Source organism: Hippocampus bargibanti, linkage group LG19 (assembly GCF_051943395.1).
Source record: "Hippocampus bargibanti isolate YZ-2025 linkage group LG19, ASM5194339v1, whole genome shotgun sequence".
Lineage (NCBI taxonomy): Eukaryota > Metazoa > Chordata > Actinopteri > Syngnathiformes > Syngnathidae > Hippocampus > Hippocampus bargibanti.
The window spans coordinates 12,945,757-12,967,421 of NC_142752.1; the positions used below are offsets into that span (position 1 = coordinate 12,945,757).

Below are 21,665 nucleotides of genomic sequence, written 5' to 3' on the forward strand. Positions count from 1 at the left end.
ACACACACACACACACACACACACACACACACACACACACACACACACAGAGAGAGAGAGAGAGAAAAATAGAAATGCTCAGTTAAATTTATAGAAACAATTTGCAGTCCAAAAGACACGAACGAGCACAGTGAACGATATTGGGCAATCCTTAATTATTCCATAAAACTCCAAGATCTTCCCATACAGTGTGCCTCAATTTTTCTTATTTTTTATAATAATAATAATAATAATAATAATACATTTGATTTATAATAATCTGAATCAGAATCATCTTTATTGCCAAGTATGTAGAACACACAAGGAATTTGTCTCCGGTCGAACACGCTGCACTAGTATCATCATCAAAAAAATTGCAAAGAGGAACTAGACAGTTCCATTTGGGCTACTGTTCAAAGAGTTAATGGCTTGGGGGAAGAAGCTGTTTAAATGTCTGCTGGATTTGGTGGGCAGGGTGCGGAGGGTCCAGTATGATTTTCCGCGCCCTACTTTGGATTCTTGCAGTGTGCAAGTCCTCGAGAGTGGGTAGGTAGGTGGCAATGATTTTTTTCCGCCGTCTTAACTGTCCGTTGAAGTCGGATTTTGTCCGTTTTTGTGGTGGCCCCAAACCAAACGGTGATGAAAGAACACAGGATGGATTCGATGACAGCCGTGTAGAAATGTTGCAGCACCTCCTGTGGCAGGCCATGCTTCGTTAGCAGCCTCAAGAAGTACATTCTCTGTTGGGCCTTTTTCAGGATAGAGTTGATGTTGAAGTCCACGGTCATCTCGACTGTCTTGAGCATGTTCACCTCCAGGTTGTGACGGCTGCACCAGAGCTCCAGCTGCTCCACTTGTTGTCGGTACGCAGACTCGTCGCCGTCTTTGACGAGACCGATGACCGTGGTGTCGTCTGCAAACTTTATGAATTTGACAGCTGGGTGCGTTGAGGTGCAGTCGTTCGTGTAGAGGGAGAAGAGCAGTGGAGAGAGGACGCATCCCAGTGCTCGTGGTTCGTGTTGAGGATGATCTTTTTCCCAGTCTGACCTGTTGTGTCCGTCCTGCCAGGAAGATGAGGATCCACTGGCAGATCGTAGGGGACACTCCAAGCTGGAGACGTTTGGGGATGAGGAGTTCTGGGATGATGGTATTGAACGCAGAGCTGTAGTCCATAAGCAGGATCCTTGCGTAGGTTCCTGTGTTGTCGAGGTGGTCAAGGATGTGGTGCAGTCCGATGTCGACAGCATCCTCCACAGACCTGTTTGCCCGGTAGGCAAACTGAAGAGGATCTAGCAGAGGTCCGGTGAGGTTCTTTAGGTGGTTCAGCACGAGGCGTTCAAAGGACTTCATGACCACAGACGTCAGAGCAACAGGACTGTAGTCGTTCAATCCCGAGGGTGCTGGTTTCTTTGGAACTGGGACGATAGTAGACTGTTTGAAGCAGGATGGGACTTCACACTGCTCCAGGGATCTGTTGAAGATTCGTGTGAAGACCGGAGCCAGCTGGTCAGCGCAGACTTTCAGGCAGGAGGGGGACACTCTGTCAGGTCCCGCAGCTTTCTTGATCTTCTGCTGCTTGAAGAGCCATCTCACCAGGTCGTCCAGGTCGTGAATCTGCAGGGCAGAGGGCGGAGATACGATAGGTTCTGGTAATGGTGGACATCTGAGAGAAATGGGGGTGTCCTTTTCAAATCGGCAGAAGAATGTATTAAGCTCATCAGCCAGACCATTGTTGTGCACTGCTTGGGGTGATGGTAAGCGATAATTTGTTATTGCTTTCAGGCCATTCCACACCGATGCAGAGTCGTTAGCGGAGAACTGTTTGTTAAGCCTCTCTGCATAACTTTTCTTTGCGATGTTAATTTCCTTTGTCAGTCTGTTTCGGGCGAGTTTGTAAAGCGCTCGATCACCGCTTCTAAATGCGGACTCTTTCTCTTTCCTAAGCTGCCTGAGTTTGGGAGTGAACCATGGCTCGTTGTTGAATGAGCGGAAGGACTTTGTTGGGACACACATGTCCTCACAGAAACTAATGTATGATGATACAGTGTCGGTGTATTCATCCAATGTGCCTGTTATAGTTTCAAAGACGCTCCAATCAGTGCAGTCTAAGCATTCTTGTAGTGCTAACTTTGCTTCATCTGTCTTGACTTTTACTTTTACACATTTGAGTTTCGGTCTGTATGTGGGAATTAAGTGGATTACATAGTGGTCAGAAAAACCCAATGCTGCATACGCAACAGATCGGTATGCCCCTTTGAGTGCCGTGTAACAAGTGATGTTTCCTTCTCTGGTGAAACAGTCAATATGCTGCTTATATTTGGGAAGTTCACAGTTTAGACCCAAAATGATTAGGGGTGACTGGATATTTTAGTTCGAGTTTGTTTACATGGTCCACTAGCGTTTGTATACACACGTTAGCATTAGCTTGTGGCGCGATGTACATGGCGATGAGAATAAAGGAAGCAAACTCACGTGGCGAGTAGAATGGCTTGCAGTTGAGAGAAAGTGACTCCAAGCCAGGGCTGCAGTGTGCGTCGAGCATCGTGACATCGGTGCACCATTCTTCCTTGATGTAGAAGCATATTCCACCACCTTTGGATTTCCCCGATTTCTCCGTGTCACGGTCGGCTCTGAGGAGACGGAATCCGGGTAGGTGTAGCGCGGAATCCGGGTGGCGGTCACTGAGCCAGGTCTCAGTGAAGCACAGCGCAGCAGGCGTGCAAATGTTTTATTGTTTTTTTGTGAGAAGAAGTTCGTCCATCTTCTTTGTAGTGAGCGTAGATTAGCGAGATGGATCGATGGGAGCGGCGTTCGAAATCCATGCTGCCGTAGCTTGACGAGCACGCCGGCTCGCTTACCCCTCCTACGGCGCCGTCTTAAAGCTCCGTACATAGCTGCTACGCTGCTCGCGAGCAGCCCCGAAAAGAAATTCACCAATGCTTAGTAATTCTTCCCTCGTGTAACTGAGTCGCATAGGGTCGCAAAGAACAAATGAAAATGATAAAACCAGGAACAATACTAGGGAGCTCTCAAGGTCATTTTACAGTCACAGGATAAATTTTTCATGTCGGTGAGCAGCGGCAGCAACACGCGCCAGGGTTCGCTCAACCCGGAAGTAACTCAAATAGATATAAAGCTAGCTAGATAGCTATATAATAATCATAATACATTTCACTTCCAAGTGCCCCTCAACACTCCCAAGGTCACTCCACAGCCACATGACACGTTCCTCTGCTGGTGAGCAGCGGCAGCCACACGCGCCAGCGCCCACTCAACCCCGAAGCAACCCAAATTGACATCAACCAAGCTAGCTAGTGAATAGATAGCTAATAGCTAGCGAATAGATGCTAATAGCTAGCGAGTAGATACAATTAGCCAGCAAATAGATCTCCATCAGCCAGCGAACAGATAGCCATTAGCCAGCAAATAGATAGCCATTAGCCAGTGAATAGATAGCCATTAGACAGCGAATAGATAGCCATTAGACAGCAAATAGATAGCCATTAGCCGGCGACCAGATAGCCAATTTTTCTTATCATTATACTAGTGCAGCATGTTCTACCAAAGAAATTCCTTGTGTTCTACTTACTTGGCAATAAAGATGATTCTGATTCTGACATACAAATGATTCAACGGCTTTATTTTGTAATGCACGCGTCTCCTTTTTCTGAAAGCAATGAATGGCCATCTTGTCAAAGACACATTCAAGAAGGCCTAGTTCCCATTTACAGCTGTCAACTGCAACGGCTGTCACTACTTCCTCGTTTTATTTGTTCACCAGATTTTGCCGCCCCATTAGAAATTGTTTCCCAGATTTAAACATGAACTGCATCATCAAGATTTTGACAATCAATCATATTTGTTCTCCTGATGGAATCCCCTCGGGCTCAAGATTAAAAATTATTGGGGCTAAAATGGAACCTTGATGAACCTCGTCTGTGTAAGCTCTCAGTCATAAAGGAGTGGTCCATCGATGAGAAGGTTTCTTCAGATGTCATCTGTACTTCTTTGAAGGTGTCGGACGTTTCGCTTTTTATCCAAGAGGCCTTGTCAGCAAACTAAAATCTTTCGCTGGTAGTTTTGGCCCTATATATATATCCCTACTGTCCAGACGTGGCAGTGCCAGACTCTGCTATGATTTGTCCCTGCTCTCAGGTTGGGGGGAGCAGAAGACTACTCTCTGTGGCTACACTGATTACTTCTATTCTCCTGACTGATTACTTCTATTGTCCTGCCTGAGTATGGGGTCTACGATTGGCCTGATTGCCTCATTTGATCTGTTATCACCTCATCAGCATTACTAAGCCTATGTTGCCTAAGATGTCAGTTATAGGAACGATCCAAAGGTTCAATTTAGACCCCAACTCGACAGTAACTTTAAAGGACAACTGACACCTCCCAAACTTCAAATGACTTCTACTGGCCGCATTTTACAAAGTTTCCACCGCATATAGCTATATTTTACTTTTTAAAAGTCACGCTGAATATTCATGAAATCTTGTTTTCGAGTTGATGTCGATGCCGGAAGTGACGTCACATTCGGAACGCCCCTGACATAAATAACGTGATGGTGAATCGTTGTGTGCCAGCCAATTGCGGTAACACGCATAAAGAAGGTGTAAGTTCACACAAATTTCCTGCGGACAAACCAACGGACCAAAGCAGTATAGCGCCAGCGGAGGCGAACGAGGAAGCTAACCAGAGTTAGCGATTTGGCGGTTGAATAGCGGAAGTTTGATGCATGTTCACTCATTTAGTCACACTGCATGCTAACTGTGACATCACCTGGTGAAAGAGAGCAATCGCCATATTAGTGGAACAAACCGATCGGACGAACATCCACTTTCCACCGTGTCATTTGTGACTCTGTAGCGCTGTCGGAAATTTCTCAATCGTCTCAACATCTCTGATGTTCGTGTGCTGCTCAAATTGTGCCGCTGTCTCTTTTGTGTGTGTGGGTAAAACGCACCCCTCTGTCTTCTACCAGAGATTTTAACCAATCACGGGTGGCTTTACGGCCCTAATAGGTGGCTCCATATACTGGACGAAACGCCGCTTGTGCGCCATCTTGTTTTCTTAGCTTGGCTTGGAGTCCAGATCTCCTTCAGCGGTTTCATCGCTCAAATTGATACGGAAGGACTTCTTTAATCGATTGCAACATTTATGCTTTTCTCTTCAGAACTATTTGAATCATATTCATAACTGGATGAGTAGAGTTCTTTTCAAGATATTTTTTTCAAATCTTTAAATGGCCTCACTCCTTCTTACCTCTCCAAGTTCATCCGCGCTTACACACCTTCCTGACGCCTCAGGTCTGCTGACCAGACATTATTAGATGTGCCTAAAACTAATTGGAGGTGAAGAGGGGATGGAGCCTTTTCTGTTGCTGGTCCCACTCTCTGGAATGACCTGCCACTGAACATTCGGCAAGCCCCCGCGCTGTCCATCTTTAAAACGTGTCTCAGAACTCAAGTAGACTCTTTGGCATTCGATTAAGCGTGATTCCGATTTGTACTTTGTGACTGCTTTATTTTCATTATATGATACCAGTGCATGTTAAGCGCTTTGTTGCAGCTTCAGCTGTTGTTTAAAGGACAACCAACCCCATTTTTTTGTTTCCTAACTGACAGACTGGGAAAAATATCATCCTCAACACGAACCACGAGCACTGGAGCCCCGATGGAATGTGTCCTCTCTCCATTGCTCTTCTCTCTCTACACGAACGACTGCACCTCAACGCACCCAGCTGTCAAATTCCTAAAGTTCGCAGACGACACCACGGTCATCGGTCTCATCAAAGACAGCGACGAGTGTGCATACCGACAACAAGTGGAGCAGCTGGAGCTCTGGTGCAGCCGTCACAACCTGGAGCTGAACACGCTCAAGACAGTAGAGATGATCGTGGACTTCAGGAAACATCCATCACCACAGCTACCCCTCACACTATCCAACTGCCTCGTGTCAACCGTTGAGACCTTCAAGTTCCTGGGAATCACAGTCTCCCAGGACATGAAGTGGGAGGTCAACACCAACTCTATCCTGGAAAAGGCCCAACAGAGAATGCACTTACTGAGGCTGCTAAAGAAGCACGGCCTGCCACAGGAGGTGCTGCAACATTTCTACACCACTGTCATCGAATCCATCCTGTGTTCTTCCATCACCGTTTGGTTCGGGGCCACCACAAAAACGGACAAAATCCGACTTCAACGGACAGTTAGGACGGCGGAAAAAATCATTGGCACCGCCCTACCCACTCTCGAGGACTTGCACACTGCAAGAATCCAAACTAGGGTGCGTAAAATCATACTGGACCCTACGCACCCTGCCCACCACCTTTTCCAGCTACTCCCCTCAGGCAGGCGCTACTCATCCATGCGCACCAAATCCAGCAGACATTTAAACAGTGTCTTCCCCCAAGCCATTAACTCTTTGAACAGTAGCCCAAATGGAACTGTATAGTTCCTCTTTGCTATTTTTTATGATAATACGAGTGCAGCGTGTTCGACCGGAAACAAATTCCTTGTGTGTTCTACACACTTGACAATAAAGATGATTCTGATTCTGATCAGAAAAAAATGTTTTGTCGCATCTAAAATACCCAAAACACGCAGGCTGATATTTTTAGTCAAATTCAAAACACCAATAAAAATGACTTAAAGTGTCCAAAATCGGCCAAAAATTGAGCTGCGAATTGGGCATTTTCAGAAAGTCCCGCTCCCAGTTCGTGACGTCACCCCAAGACGTCTTGTCTTGCTCGAGAATCAAACAATGGCTTCAGATTCTGAAAAGATGTTTTCTTGTTGCTCATCCAGTTATGAATATGATTCAAATAGTTCTGAAGAGGAAAGCATAAATTTTAGCAATCGATTAAAGAAGTCCTCCCATGTCAATTCGAGCCATCAGGACGCCAATGTAGCGTCCCAGAAAATGCACAAGATGGCGCCCAAACTCCATTGGAAATGGGCTGATTTGTCTGCTGGTAATTTGTGTCAACTAGTATCAAATAGTAGTCTTGGTGCAACACACAACGATTCATCATCGCGTTATTTCTGTTTCAACACAGATCAACACGGAGTTTTCAGACCAAACAAAGAACCCAAAATGCATTGTGTGTCGCTTTCTCAGTCAGGGGTGTTCCAGACGTGACGTCACGTCAAGCATTGTCATCAACTCGGAAACAAGACTTCCTGAATATTCAGTGCGAGTCTTAAAATGTAAAATATAGCTATAAAATACGCTTAGTAGAAGTCATTTGAAGTGATTTTACAAATTAAGGACGTAGGTTGTCCTTTAAGCGCTATACAAATGAATATGTATTGTATAAAATTGGCCTTAAAAACGGTAAATTAGATCCAGGTGTGTAATTATTAACGCTGCAGTCGTCTACTACACTTCTTTAAAAGGGGCTTTACGATCACAATTTTCAAGGTCGAAGGGAATAGACCTATCTAAAGAGATCAATTAACGCCATGGTGGGATATATATATATATATATATATATATATATATATATATATATATATATATATATATATATATATATATATATATATATATATATATATACGCAATATGGCAAAAATACGTTATGTAATTACCTGTAGTTTAAATTTAGGAATAGAAAGCTTTCATTTTTGCTGTTTTAATGAAATGGTGAGTAGTTTTACTTTATTTAAATGTTGCCGATGATTATTGTCCTTGCTGTCATTTCCTTTTTATCAAGTATCTTCATCTTTAATAAGTCCATTGAGTTGCTTGTTCTGTAGCCACAAGGGGACATAGCCAGTATCTTATTGTGCCGGTCCCAAACCTGGATAAATACAGACGGTTGTGTCAGGATGTAAAGGCTTGGCCAAAACAAACATGCGAATCACACCTCTGAAGAGGGAGGACACCGACTCGCTGTGGCCGAAAGGAAAATAAGATTTTTGCTGTTTTAATCCATCAGTTAAATGAACAAATACCGTTCATGCACATGTGTGGGTGGTTAAATTAATATGGAATATACCCGGAAAGGTTTTTCATATCGCATTGCCCTTTCCCCAGCGACATGATCTCATCATAAATGGTAGCAGTTTGTTATTGCTTTGCTTGAAGTTAAATTATTTGCCTCCGCTCTAACGACAGTCAGTGGTAATAAAAATCAGGTGGAGCAGAACTCTTGAGTGGATAATTTGATGAAATGCTATGGTTAGATTATCACATTATAAATCAATGTTGCAAATTGTTAGTCAAATGCCGATTGTTTAGAAAATTAAAGCTGGTGGACCATTTAAAGGACAACCAACACCTCCGGACAAGTTGTGTCCATAATTTGTAAAATCACTTCAAATGACTTCTACTGGGAGTATTTTACAAAGATTCCACGGCATACAGCTATATTTTACGTTTTAAGACTCGCGCTGAATATTCAGGAAGTCTTGTTTTTGAGTTGATGACGTTGCCTGACGTGACGTCACGTCTGGAACGCCCCTGACCGAGAAAGTGACACACAATGCATTTTGGGTACTTTGGTCTAAAAACATTGTTTTGATCTGTACTGATGGCGAAATTAGAAGGAAAAAAAAAACAAATAACGCGACGGTGAATCGTTCTGTGTTTCACCAAGACTACTATTTGATACTAGTTGACACAAATTCCCAGCAGACAAATCAGCTTTCAAACGGAGCTTAGGGGCCATCTTGTGCATTTTCTGGGCGCTACATTGGAGTCCAGACACCTCAAAATGAGACTGAAAGACTTCTTTAATCGATTGCAAACATTTATGCTTCCCTCTTCAGAACGATTTGAATCATATTCATAACTGGATGAGGAACAAGAAAGGATCTTTTCCCGAATCTGAACTCTCTGAAGCCACTGTTTTGATTCTGGAGCAAGGCAGTTTGTGAAGGAGTTTCCTGACGTGATGCCACGAACTTGGGGTGGGACTTTCTGAATCTCTCCAGTTTTGAGCACATTAGTTGCAGTTTTGGGCAACTTTAGGTAAATTTTTATTAGTGTTTTGCGTTTGATTAAAAATATCAGCCCGCGTGTTTTGGGTATTTTAGATGCTATGAAACGTTTTTCTGATGTCAGATGTCAGTTAGGAAACAAAAAAAATGGAGTCTGTTGTCCTTTAAGGGTATCTTGGATGCCAACACACCAGGATCGTTTGTGATCAGCTCATCAACAAGATCTGCAGAAGTTGGAGAATGATCTTGATCATTTGAATTAGGATAGACATGGAGGAGGACATATAAAACAGAACTAAAACAAACGTTGAATGATATATTCCCACTCAACAGTAAAATGGGCGTTGGTAGACCTTACCGGTTTCTGCTTCCTTTGTCGTTATCACCATTTTTGGTCCAAAAGTTCCATATCCTGCCTGTGTGAAGGCTCTTATCTGGAAAACATATGCTGTACTGGGCTTCAGATTGTTCACGGTTGCCGAAGTGGATTTGGCTCTTACTGTGGAATAGGTTTGGTCCTTCTGATCCTAAAAGTTAAATGAGAATAAATCAAACATTATCAGTTCGGGTCACAGATAAAATGGAAAAAAAAAGGTCAGAGTTGTTACATCAGGCGTGGTCAACACACAGTGGAAATACTTAAAGGACAACCAACACCATTTTTTTGTTTCCTAACTGACATCAGAAAAATGTTTTATAGCATCTAAAATACCCAAAACATGCATTCTGATATTTTTAGTCAAATGCAAAACACCAATAAAAATGAGTTAGTGTCCCAAAACTACTTCAAAATGACCTCGTCGATGGCGAGTCTCAGAAGGTCCCGCCCCCTTGTTCATGTGTCACGCCAGGACATCGTGCCTTGCTCTAGAATCAAAACAATGGCTTCAAGAAGATGCTTTCTTGTTACTCATCCAGTTGTGAATATGATTCCTGTGTCTGCGGGGAATTTGTGTCAACTAGTACATACAGTAATACAGTGAGACCTCAACTTACGAACGCCTTATAATACGAACTTTTAATCATACGAACGTCAAATGTATGAAAATTAAGCCTTATAATACGTACTATTTTCATAATACACACCCACCACGGCCGGTCCATCAAGCACATGAACTTCGGATCTGGCGAAAGTGATCTTCGGCAGAAGCACGACCGAACAGTGCGGCGCTACTTTCCATACCCCTTCTCATTGAATGCACACGTCGATCGCCTACTTGGAGCTTTTTGCTGATAATTTTACTATTATGGGACCGGAAAATAAACACCACAGGCTCGTGTTCAGCCTCAGTTCAAATGTGGTGCGTTACTATGAATAAATTGAAGAAACTACCAGCCGTACACGTCTACTCTGCTCTGTTTATTTGTCGTCCAAGACTTGGGGTGCGTTCAGGTTCGTGAATAGCGCACGACTTCTTATGACTCTCGGCTGTTTGGAAAGCATTGTCTAACTGAATGAGCAGTGACAAACATTTCCCAACGTTTTTGTGTTGTTACACTTGAACGCACCCCTCTGTCAAGTTGAGATAGAAGTGATTGTGATTGGCTAAACGGTAGAGTCATGTGTCATGGTAAGCCAATCAGAGCTAATGTTTTCACACACACCGGAACAGCGTGTCAATAGTCACGCTAAATTGTCATGTGCGAGTTGACAGCTCGGGCGTGGCCTACGTTCGCGACACTTCATTTCATTGTTGTTCTGCAATTTCATTTCATTTCTACTAGTCACTGTCACCTCACCAGTGACATGATTACGACAAAAGTGCATCGCTACGTCTTGTGCTCCAAATGTTTGCTTGTGCTTTTAGTGTTTGCTTTGCACGAGGTGATTGTTAGACGCGAGTGTGCCATTTTATTCGCCCCGCCCGCCTTCTTTTGTCGCGTTTTATTCCGCGTCCGTGGAATCATCGGACTCGAGCCTTTTGTTGTCATAAAATCTCTGCCAGCACCTACGGGACTCGAAGTGAATGCAGATGACATCGAGGAGCTTGTTGCTGACCATAATGAGGTCATCAACACAGAGAATTTGATTTGCCTTCAAGAGGACAAGCAGAAGCAGGCCATTCAACAGTTGATGTGCAGGCTTTTATTGAACAGTTCCATTCAGAAAAGGCTATAAGAATCATCAACATGATGAATGATAATGTGATGCCTCAGTTTCGTAAGACCTTACAAGTCAGAAAGCAACAGGTGTCAATTAAGAGCCATCAATGACCATCACAAATGTAAATAAAGTGACTTTAATGTACAGTGCAGTGTATTTCTTTTATTACAATACAATAGCACGTTTATTATACATAGGATAAGGTAGGTTGTGTGTAGTTTTAAGGCTTATTTAGTTAAAAAGTATATTTTATGGAAACCCAGGAACGGATTATTCCCATTTTAATGGTTTCCTATGGGATTTTTTTTTTTGTTGAGATACACACTTTTCGCCTTACACACTCTGTCTGGGAACCAATTAAGTTCGTAAGTTGAGGTCTCACTGTAGTAGTCTTGGTGCAACACACAACGATTCACCATCACGTTATTTCTGCTTTTTCCTTCTAATTTAGCCATCAACACAGATCAACACGAAGTTTTCAGACCAAACAAAGTACCCAAAATGCATTGTGTGTCGCTTTCTCGGTCAGGAGCGTTCCTGACGTGACGTCACGTCAGGAATCGTCACCAACTCAAAAACAAGACTTCCTGAATATTCGGCGAGAGTCTTAAAACATAAAATATAGCTATATGCGGTGGAATCTTTGTAAAATACGCTCAGTAGAAGTCATTTGAGTGATTTTACAAATTATTACACATCTTGTCCGAGGGTGTCGGTTGTCCTTTCAACCAAATACACTCGAACCTCAATTTTATTAAATTGGAAACACCCCAAAGGCAGTGAAAAATATGCACCTTTTCTAATATTTTATCTCACCTGAGAGAATAATGCGTCATCTCAGGAAACATCACAAGTTTTTGTTTCGCCAAAAAAATAAATAATAATAATACATTTCATTTATAAGCGCCTTTCAAAACTCTCAAGGACACTTTACAGTCAGAGGATATTTTTTCTGCCGGTGAGCAGCGGCAGCCACACGTGCCAGAATGCCACAAATTCCACGGTGAAGGGCTCCAAGCTGCCAGATCGGATGTTTGATCAGATTGGGAGGCAAGCTCGAATGAATGCAAATGATGAAATTGTCAGGCCAGCCTCAATGCATGAAAAGCTGAGCGAGGCAACAACTAGTTTTCAGGAAACACACGGAGCGCCACAATGGCCGGCGGACAAGTTTTTGGTGGAAGAACACCAAACCGCACGGCCAAACAGCGCCACCTTGGCTGCCGGACTACTTTTCCACACACACTTTCTTTGAGTGCACTTAATGTAGACGTTGTTTGTTATGGAGTGGATACTTTTGCTATTGTGGGACCGAAAAAGACCCCACCACAGGCTAGTGTTCAGCCAAAAAGGACACAAAATAAAATTACGATCAAGCAGAAGAAGGAGATCATCGAGAAACACGAACGAGATGTGCGTTTGTGTGACTTAGCGTCCCACTACCAGTATGGTAAGTCGACCATTGCTACGTGTGGCTATGGGTGTTTCTGTGTTGTCTAAGCAACTGTCTCAGGCAATAGAAGAGGTTGACAAACTTCTGCTGATTTGGATTAATGAAAAGCAGCTAGCAGGGGACAGTGTGTTAGGGTATTATCGCCGAGAAAGCACGGCAACTTCACTCGGATATCATCAAGAGGCAACTACATCAATGAGCATCACAAAGGTAAATAAAATGACTTTATTATATAGTACAGTTTATTTCTTTAATTATAATACAATAGCACATTTATTATACTACAAATAAGGTATATATCGTGTTGTTTTAAGGCATATTTAGTAGAAAATTATGTTTTATGGGGACCTAGAAATGCATTATTCTCTTTTTTAATGGTTTCCTATCGGAAATTAATACTTGGAAGACACTTTTCGCCTTACCCACACTTTCTGGGAACCAATTAAGTTCGTAAGTTGAGGTGTCACTGTAGATACATACAGAATATATTACTTTGATTCTTAGACTTATAGAAGCTTTTACATTTTTGCGGCTATATATATTTGTTTTTGGCAAGTGCCTCCAAATACTCTTTTATCAGTTTTCCCTTTTCGCCACCATATTAACCATTGAGTGCTTTATTACTTGTTTGGCATAAGAATCAGTTTTCCTTTTTTAGGAGACATTATTACGATACAGTACAGTACTTTCATTCCTTGTTTGGCATAGGTTCAGCATCCAAGACCCGCTTTTTCTATTCACTCATAACATTCGTGAAACATCACACATCAACTTCTGGCATTGATGAGTTGATGAATCTATTGTAGATAAATGGAACTTCTGCCTGGAAGCAACGGTTTATTGCCTTAATTAAATACATTTTACATTTCAATGACATTTTTGTACGTGTATGGTAGACAGTACAACGCAAGAAAAAGATTGACCTACTTTTTTATAATATTTAATTTCATATTCTGTGATGGCCCCATTGATTTGTCGGGGCTCCTGCCATGAAAGCTGGATGCTGCGCTGCTGTACTTCTTCTTTGATGACCTCACCGACCACTGACGGTGCTGCTGAAATAACAACATGCACAACAAGAATAAGATCTTTGTTCTAACATTCATGAAGCAATTTATTGTCCAGTTGTATCGACTACAACAACAATCAATCCGTGTCTCTAAAAAAAACCAAATGAACATAAACATCTGAAACAAATTGGTGGAGACGAGACAATATTTGCAATGATTTAATTCTAAACAGTGATACGCCTGTGTAAGCTCTCAGTCGTACAGGAGTGGTCCATCGATGAGAAGGTTTCTTCAGCCGTCATCTGTACTTTTTTTTCATCTGTACTTTTTTTTTGAAGGTGTCGGACGTTTCACCTCCTATCCAAGAGGCTTCGTCAGCGAACTAAAGTCTTACTGGTCGTATCGGCCCTATTTATATATCCCTAATGTCCAGACATGGCGGCGCCGAATCCAGCTATGATAGGTCCCTACGCTCAGGTTTGGGGGACCCCAACCCCAGCAGCAGTCTCAGTGGTGAGGACGACGAGACTGCTGTCGGACGTTTCTCTGCATGTAAGAACGAAACTTAAACCGGATCACATCTGCCAATTATTGGAAATCTGCCTTAATACTACGTATTTTCAATTTAGGTAGAAATTTTACAAACAAATCCATGGTTGTGCTCTGGGCTCACCAGTTTCACCCATAGTGGCTAATCTGTACATGGAAGAGATGGAGAAACAGGCCCTTACATCCTTCGCGGGGACAAAACCTAGACACTGGTTTAGATATGTGGACGATGCTTTTGTCATAATTAAAAAACAACCTTTGGCAACACAAAATTCCTACTTATTTCAAACCAATAAACACGTTAAGGAGAAAATTAGTGCATCCAAAAGATAGTCTGCCAAATGAAAAACAAAGTAACAGTTTATTCAATACATTGTAAGAATGAAAATTGTAAAGAGCAGTACATTGGGGAGACTCAAAAAATTCTCAAAAAAAGACTAACAACATTGCAGGGAAATTACGAGTGGGCCTAAATCGGCAGTACATTTGCACCTAAAAGCTAGCAACCACTCATTTGACGACAATGAGGTTAAAATCTTAGCGAAAGAACATAGATGGTTTCAAAGGGGAGTAAAAGAAGCGATTCTCATAAAACAACAAATTCCTTCATTTAACCGGTCTGGTGGGGTGAGGTTCAATTTGGATCGTCCATACGATAGCCTGCTTAGGCAAAACAGGTTAGACAACATTCGTAATGCTGATGAGGTGATACCGGAGGGAGTGGGTCAAACAGGCCAGTCGTTAGGAATGTAGGAACAATCAGTGGGGCCACAGGGAGTGGTCCTCTGCTCCCCCCAACCTGAGAGTAGGGACCTATCATAGCTGGGTCTGGCGCCGCCATGTCTGGACATTAGGCATATATAAATAGGGCCGATACGAACAGTAAGACTTTAGTTCGCTGACGAAGCCTCTTGGATAGGAGGCGAAACGTCCGAAACCTTCAAAATTGTACAGATCACGGCTGAAGAAACTTTCTCATCTAAACAGTGATGAAAATAGATTTGGAAAAAAAATGCATTCCGCATTCAGGGTCTTATTTCAGAGACTTTCTCAAAAATAGATTTGTGGTGATGGCAAACGACTACAGTCGTGTTTTTACTTCTGTGTATCCCGAGTCACGCCTCCAGTCGGGCTGAAGCGATACCAAATAATGCAGGATGCCGACTACAGGCGGGCCGTGAAAAGATGTTCACCCTTTACGGACGATTGTGCTTCTAGATCGAGAAAAGGAAAGGTAGCAGTTCAAGTGCCGATTGAAACTGATGCGGCACAAGTTAGATGTCCCTTTAAAACAGATTATATGCAGCTTTGCCTTTAAGAGCGTCAGTGACATCATCTCCTTCATGCGCAACACAATGTGCCATCTTCAAAGCGCCTTCTATTTTTCGTCATGGATGAAATACCACGTAGGTATATGTTGTAACTATTTTATGGGCTATTCAGAAGAGGTTTACCTTGATACTGAAATGCATAAACTAACGCTAACTTGTTTATTTCCCGAGAAATATTAAAAATAAGGAGTGTCCCGAATTCGGAACATTCTAACGCTATTTTCAAGATGATATTGTTGATCCTGACTTGGTACCCGATGCAAATAATTGTAAGTGAATGGTGCGTTTTCCACTCATAGCAGTACCTCATAGCTTTGCATTCTCAATATGATTATTGAAACGGAGGTCCATATGTTTTTTTTTTCTAAAATACCCATGTACTGTATATCTTTCCAGATCCTGATGCAAATGAAATAGATGACCATGTTGATAAAGACATTTTGGCATCTGACACAGTCGTCACTGTTGCAGTGATGAACTTCGATCACCATTCAAATATTTTCGGGCTGATCAACTACGTGCATCATATGCTATCTCCAGGAAATCACTCAAATGGTGTAAATACCTGTTGTGGTTTCTAGTGGGTATTTGTATTTGCAATGGATTTATACTGATGAAACTCTCTCCAAACCATCAAGTGAAAACCAGAACAGGTCGCCTCCGAAAAAGGACTCAGTTAGAATTCAGGATAAACGTAGCTCATCAGTTGTTTGGCAATTACAGAAGGAAAAGAAAAAGAGAATGCATGAAGGAGAATGACACTGTTGCCCTCCTTCATTGGAAAGTAGAATTGGATAAAAAGAGAACATGTAAAGAGTGTGCAAAGAAGAAAATTCGTCGCGAGCCAAGAACAGGTTGTGAGCAATGCAAGGTGAACCTATGGTGACCTAGGTGAAACATCCTGAATTATTTTAAATGCATTCTAGGTTCATTTCATGCATATGTGACTTGTTGTGGATGCATTTTGTTGTAATTTGCAGGTTTTGGGAAAAAAAAATCGTCATTAACATTGCAATAATTTTCTAAAACTTAGATCAATTTCATAAAAAAAAAACAGTATCTTATTCTATATGTTATGAAAGTGTACTGAAACTTTCATAAAGATTGAACAACAAATAAAGAAGTTAAAACAGTTTATTTGGACACACATGGTAGTTATGAATTTCCTGCTGAAGCCACTCAGGGAGCACACTTCAAAGCGAGGCTGCAGGCTATGTAGGCTGTGGGGGAAGAAATGCAAAATGCCTGCTAGGGAGGAAAGAGTTCAATACAGTGATACCTTGGCTTACAAACTTAATTGGTTCCCAGACAGAGTGTGTAAGGTGAAAAGTGTGTATCCAAAAAATTAATTTCCAATAGGAAACCATAAAAAAAATAATCCGTTCCAAGATCCCCATAAAACATTTTCTACTTTCTAATTTTCTAAGCCTAAAAACTACACAAAATATACCTTATTTTATATATATAATAAATGTGCTGTGGTATTATAATTAATTAAATAAACTGTACGGTATAATAAAGTCGTTTTATTCATCTTTGTGATGGTCGTTGATGGCTTGATGGAATGGAGTGGCCGGTTTCATCAGCATTAAACACTTGATGAGGAACGTAGTCTTCTTCTTTCACCATCTTGAGGAATGAACCCCTGTAGGTGCTTTCTCTGCGATCATTTTACCTCGTTCCTCATCAATTGTGTTCTGTTTAGCTGGGTTGATAACTTTTTGCATCACATGTACAGATGGCTTGTGCGGGTTATTTGTGGAGCCTGATTGGATTGGCTATGCCTTTATTAGTCTCACAGTGGAGAAATTTACATTTCACAGCAGCAAAGTGATGAAAGGAATGAAAGTAGAAAAACAAAATACATGAGCTGCTGGAAAGGCAGCCACTCTCGCGGCGCCGTCTTGAAGTCAAACAAAAAAAAAAACTAAATAACAAATAATATGACAGCATAGAGACAATATGACAAAACAAAGACACAGAGAGAGATTGATGGGAATTTTAACCTTGCAGTCTACACTATGCCTTTGAACTATCAAAGTTGAAACGAGTCCAAATGTCACACTGTTTTCTATCCATTTTGTCACTCTCTGTCGTCTGCCTGTATCTTTAATGTTCAAACAAGTTCCCCTCATTGGTGCGTTCTTGACCAATCACATGGCTTTAACCGAAGACTGGAGGCGGGGAATAGAGGACAAAAAAAATGTCGGCTGCTATTTTATTTTTTTGAGAATGGCTTCACTCTCTCTGTCTGTAAACTACCCCTCACTGCTGCGTTCTTGACCAATCACGTGCGACGACTGGGGGCGGGGAATAGAGGACCAAAACAAGCCGGCTGCCATTTTCTTGTTCGGAGAACGGGCTCGTTTGCGAACGACACATCACTTATTGTGGCAGCCCCGTGTGTATCCCGAAAAATAGTTCGTATGCCAATGTAAAATTTTCGCAAATTTAACGTTCGTAAACCGAAAAATTCGTAAGCTAAGGGGTTCGTAAACCGAGGTATCACTGTATTAGTGGAAGCTTCAGTTCGGATGTAGTGCAGACCAAAACACAGGTTAAATGCGTCCTATTGTGGCCAGTTGTTTTCAGTGTGACAGATGCTTCACAGGCTACCTGATTTTATTATCTCTGAAAGCTTTTCTCCATCGTTTTACATTGCTCCAGTTCTTCCCGCTGCCGTTTCCAGCGTCTCACAATCGATTCATTTCTGCCAATTTTACATGCAGTAGCTCTGTCTCCTTCTTATTTCCCAGCTCGGTTGCTTTTAACTTGAAAGCTGCATCATATGCCTTTCATCTTGCATTTTCCATGATGATGGTCTATTAATGCAAATTCTATTGATGCACAAAGCGCGTAGTTACCGGACATTAAGCTTGCATATTCCTCGGTATATTCGCCCTGTCTCACTTTTATGTTTAGTGCTCGAGCGCCTCTTGTGGCCGCAACAAAAAAAGCATAAGCAAAGTCACAGTTTATAATCCGGAAATTACAGTACTTTTCATTTATTATCAACATCGCAGGAATAATACTAGTGGGCCTCAATCTGCAGTACATATGGAACCTAAAAGCTCGCAACCACTCATTTGACGACAATGAGGTTAAAATGTTGGCGAAAGAAAAAGATTGTTTGAAAGGAGAATAAAATAAGCTATTTTCATAAAACAGCAAAACCCTTCACTAAATTGCCACGGTGGGGTGAGGTTCAATTTGGATCATTCATACAACATACACATAGACAATTCCACCCATCCCCTCACCAAAGACTTTATTTCCTCACTGGAGAGTTTTGGCTTGCATCAATTCTCTGATTTCCCCACGCATATAAAAGGGCATACCCTGGACTTAATATGCTGCTGTTGTTTTACCCCCGCCAACTGCACAGCTAACGAACTACCTGTAACGGACCATTTCCTTGTCTCATTTAACGTTCCCATCACACTCTCTCTCCCCAAGCCACCGCGCATCATCACTTATCGGAACATCAAACACATTGACACTGTCACCCTCACTGCAATGGCTGCCAACCTCAATCCGGACTACAACTCCCCCCCCTGACGAACTTGTTTCCCGATACAACACGGACCTTGCTAACATGCTCAACACCCTTGCTCCTGTAAAATCCCGGTCAGTCCAATTCACTCGATCCGCCCCTTGGTTCACCGCCCAACTCCGCTCCACCAAGGCGAAAACTCGGCAGCTGGAAAGACTTTACAGAAAGACCGGCCTCACCACCCACCAGGACATGTACACAGCTCACCTCACCCACTCCAAGGACTCTATCACACACGTAAAATCACAATACTACACTGGACGGATTGACGCTAACACTGGGAATCCACGGACTCTGTTTTCCCTGTACACCAAAATCATTCAACCCCCTATCTCTCTCCCCCCACACTTTCACTCCTCAGATACCTGCAACGCACTACTTCTGATTTTCACTGAAAAGATCAACAAGATCCACCAGCACCTCGGCTCCTCTGTATCCCCCCCGTCCCCCAACCTTCCTACTCCCTATCAACTGCTGTCATCTTTTGAACTCCCTCATCCCTCCTTACTTTCTGACCTCATCACCAAGTCCAAGAATTCCACCTGTCAACTTGACCCCCTCCCTACTGTCCTCATCAAATCTTGTCTCCCCGCTCTACCCGCTCTCCTATTTCAGCTATTATTCACTCCTCAGTGTCTACTGGAATTGTTCCTGTCCCTCTCAAAACCGCAGCTGTAACGCCAATCCTGAAAAAACTTGGTTCAGATCCCAATGATTTCAATAACCTACGTCCAATTTCGCATCTTCCATTTATCGCTAAAATTCTCGAAAAAAAACGTCGCCTGTCAACTCCACTCTCACCTCACTCACAATAACCTCTACGAACAATTCCAGTCTGGTTTCCGTCCCCGCCACAGCACTGAATCAGCCCTCATAAAAATCACGAATGACCTTCTCATAGCAGCAGATACCGGCTCCCTCTCTATTCTCATCCTTCTTGATCTATCTGCGGCCTTTGACACCATTTCTCACCCCATCCTGCTCAACCGACTCTCCACTCTAGGTGTGACACACACCCCACGTAGTTGGTTTCACTCCTACCTCACTGGCCGCTCACAGTTTATCCAAATTAAATTCCAAATTTCCAGCAGCTCATGTATTTCTTTTTTTCATTTGTTTCATCACTTTGCTGCTGTGAAATGTAAATTTCTCCACTGTGAGACTAATAAAGGCAAATCCAATCCAATCCAAATCCAATCCAAAATTACCTCATTCACTTCACGGTCCTCCTCTGTGTCTTCTGGTGTGCCCCAAGGGTCTGTTCTGGGGCCCCTTCTCTTTATTATATACCTTCTTCCCCTTGGTGATATCTTCAGCAAATTTGGAATTCATTTTCACTGCTTCGCGGATGACACCCAGCTCTACCTCTCCAGTAAACCCGACGCCTCTCTTCCACCTGCATCCCTTACACTTTGCCTCTCAGAAATCAAATCCTGGTTTTCTTATAACTTTCTCAAACTAAACAGCGAAAAAACTGAACTTCTCCTTGTCGGTACAAAATCCACCCTTAACTAAGCAAACAGTTTCTCTCTCACCATTGACAGTTCAACCGTGTCCCCCTCCCCTCAGGTCAAGAGCCTGGGTGTCATCCTTGATAGCACACTATCTTTTCACTCCCATATAAATAACATAACCCGGTCTGCATATTTTCCCCTCCGCAATATCAATCGTCTCCGTCCCTCTCTCACCCCTCACACCACTGCTATCCTCGTCCACAGTCTTGTCACCTCCCGTATCGATTATTGTAATTCACTTCTTTTCGGGGTCAATCAAAAATGTCTCCATAAACTCCAACTAGTCCAAAATTCGTCAGCCCGGATCATCACAAAAAAAACCTCATTTCACCACATCACTCCTGTCCTCCAACAGCTCCACTGGCTCCCTGTTAAACTCCGTATTGAATTCAAGATTCTTCTGTTTACATTTAAAGCCATTCATAACCTGGCCCCCCTCTATCTGTCTGACCTAATTTAAATCTCCGTTCCTTCTCGGGCCCTCAGATCTTCTTCCTCCCTCCAACTCTACATGCCCTCTGCCCGTCTCACAACGATGGGGTGCAGAGATTTCAGCCGCTCCGCACCTAAACTCTGGAACTCACTTCCACCCAACATCCGCAACATTGACTCCCTTCCTACTTTCAAATCTCACCTGAAAACCCACCTGTTTAAACTTGCTTTCATGGTCTAATTTATTCTGCTGTTTTATTATTTATTGTTTTATGCATGATTTTACTGTTTTGTGTGTTGTCTTTGTTGTAAAGTGTCCTTGAGTGTTCACAAAGGCGCTTGAAAAATTAAATGTATTATTATTATTATTATTATTATTATTATTAAACTTGGTGACCAAGGCTGCCCAAAGTAGAGTGTGAAGAAAAATTGCAATGACACTTGTATTCCACTAATGACAGAGCAGTGTTTTATGCGCAGAATTATGTTAGCACCAGAAGGGGCACGGCTGGCCTGTTACTAGAAATAAGATACAGTGATACATTGGCTTACGAACGTAATTGGTTCCCAGACAGAGTGTGTAAGGCAAAAAGTGTGTATCCCAAAAATTAATTTCCCACAGGAAACCATTAAAATGAGAATAATCCGTTCCAAGGTCCCCCATAAAACACAATTTTCTACTTTCTAATTTTCTAAGCTTTAAAACTACACAAAATATACCTTATTTTATGTATAATAAATGTGCTATGGTATTATAATTAAAGAAATAAACTGTACAACATAAAGTCA

General features: G+C 42.4%; 2 protein-coding genes across 4 annotated transcripts in view; both read right to left on the bottom strand.

Annotated features, from left to right (window-relative positions):
- On the bottom strand, positions 1-5,740 carry LOC148884066 (uncharacterized). The gene is made up of 2 exons (XM_089021683.1): positions 2,452-5,740; positions 1-1,593 (listed from the first exon to the last, which is right to left on the bottom strand). The coding sequence occupies exons 1-2, from the start codon at positions 2,869-2,871 to the stop codon at positions 559-561; spliced, it is 1,455 nt and encodes a 484-aa protein (XP_088877809.1). The 5' UTR covers positions 2,872-5,740; the 3' UTR covers positions 1-558.
- epha7 (eph receptor A7) overlaps positions 1-21,665 on the bottom strand; it is an 89,787-nt gene that overhangs the window by 31,035 nt on the left and 37,087 nt on the right. For 2 of the 3 annotated variants that reach the window (XM_089021679.1, XM_089021682.1), the window contains exons 6-7: positions 13,415-13,542; positions 9,289-9,457 (exon numbers count right to left, since the gene is read on the bottom strand). In XM_089021679.1, the coding sequence (XP_088877805.1) occupies positions 9,289-9,457; positions 13,415-13,542 (297 nt within the window). The remainder of the gene's footprint in view (positions 1-9,288; positions 9,458-13,414; positions 13,543-21,665) is intronic. The other variant, XM_089021681.1, reaches the window with a different exon arrangement.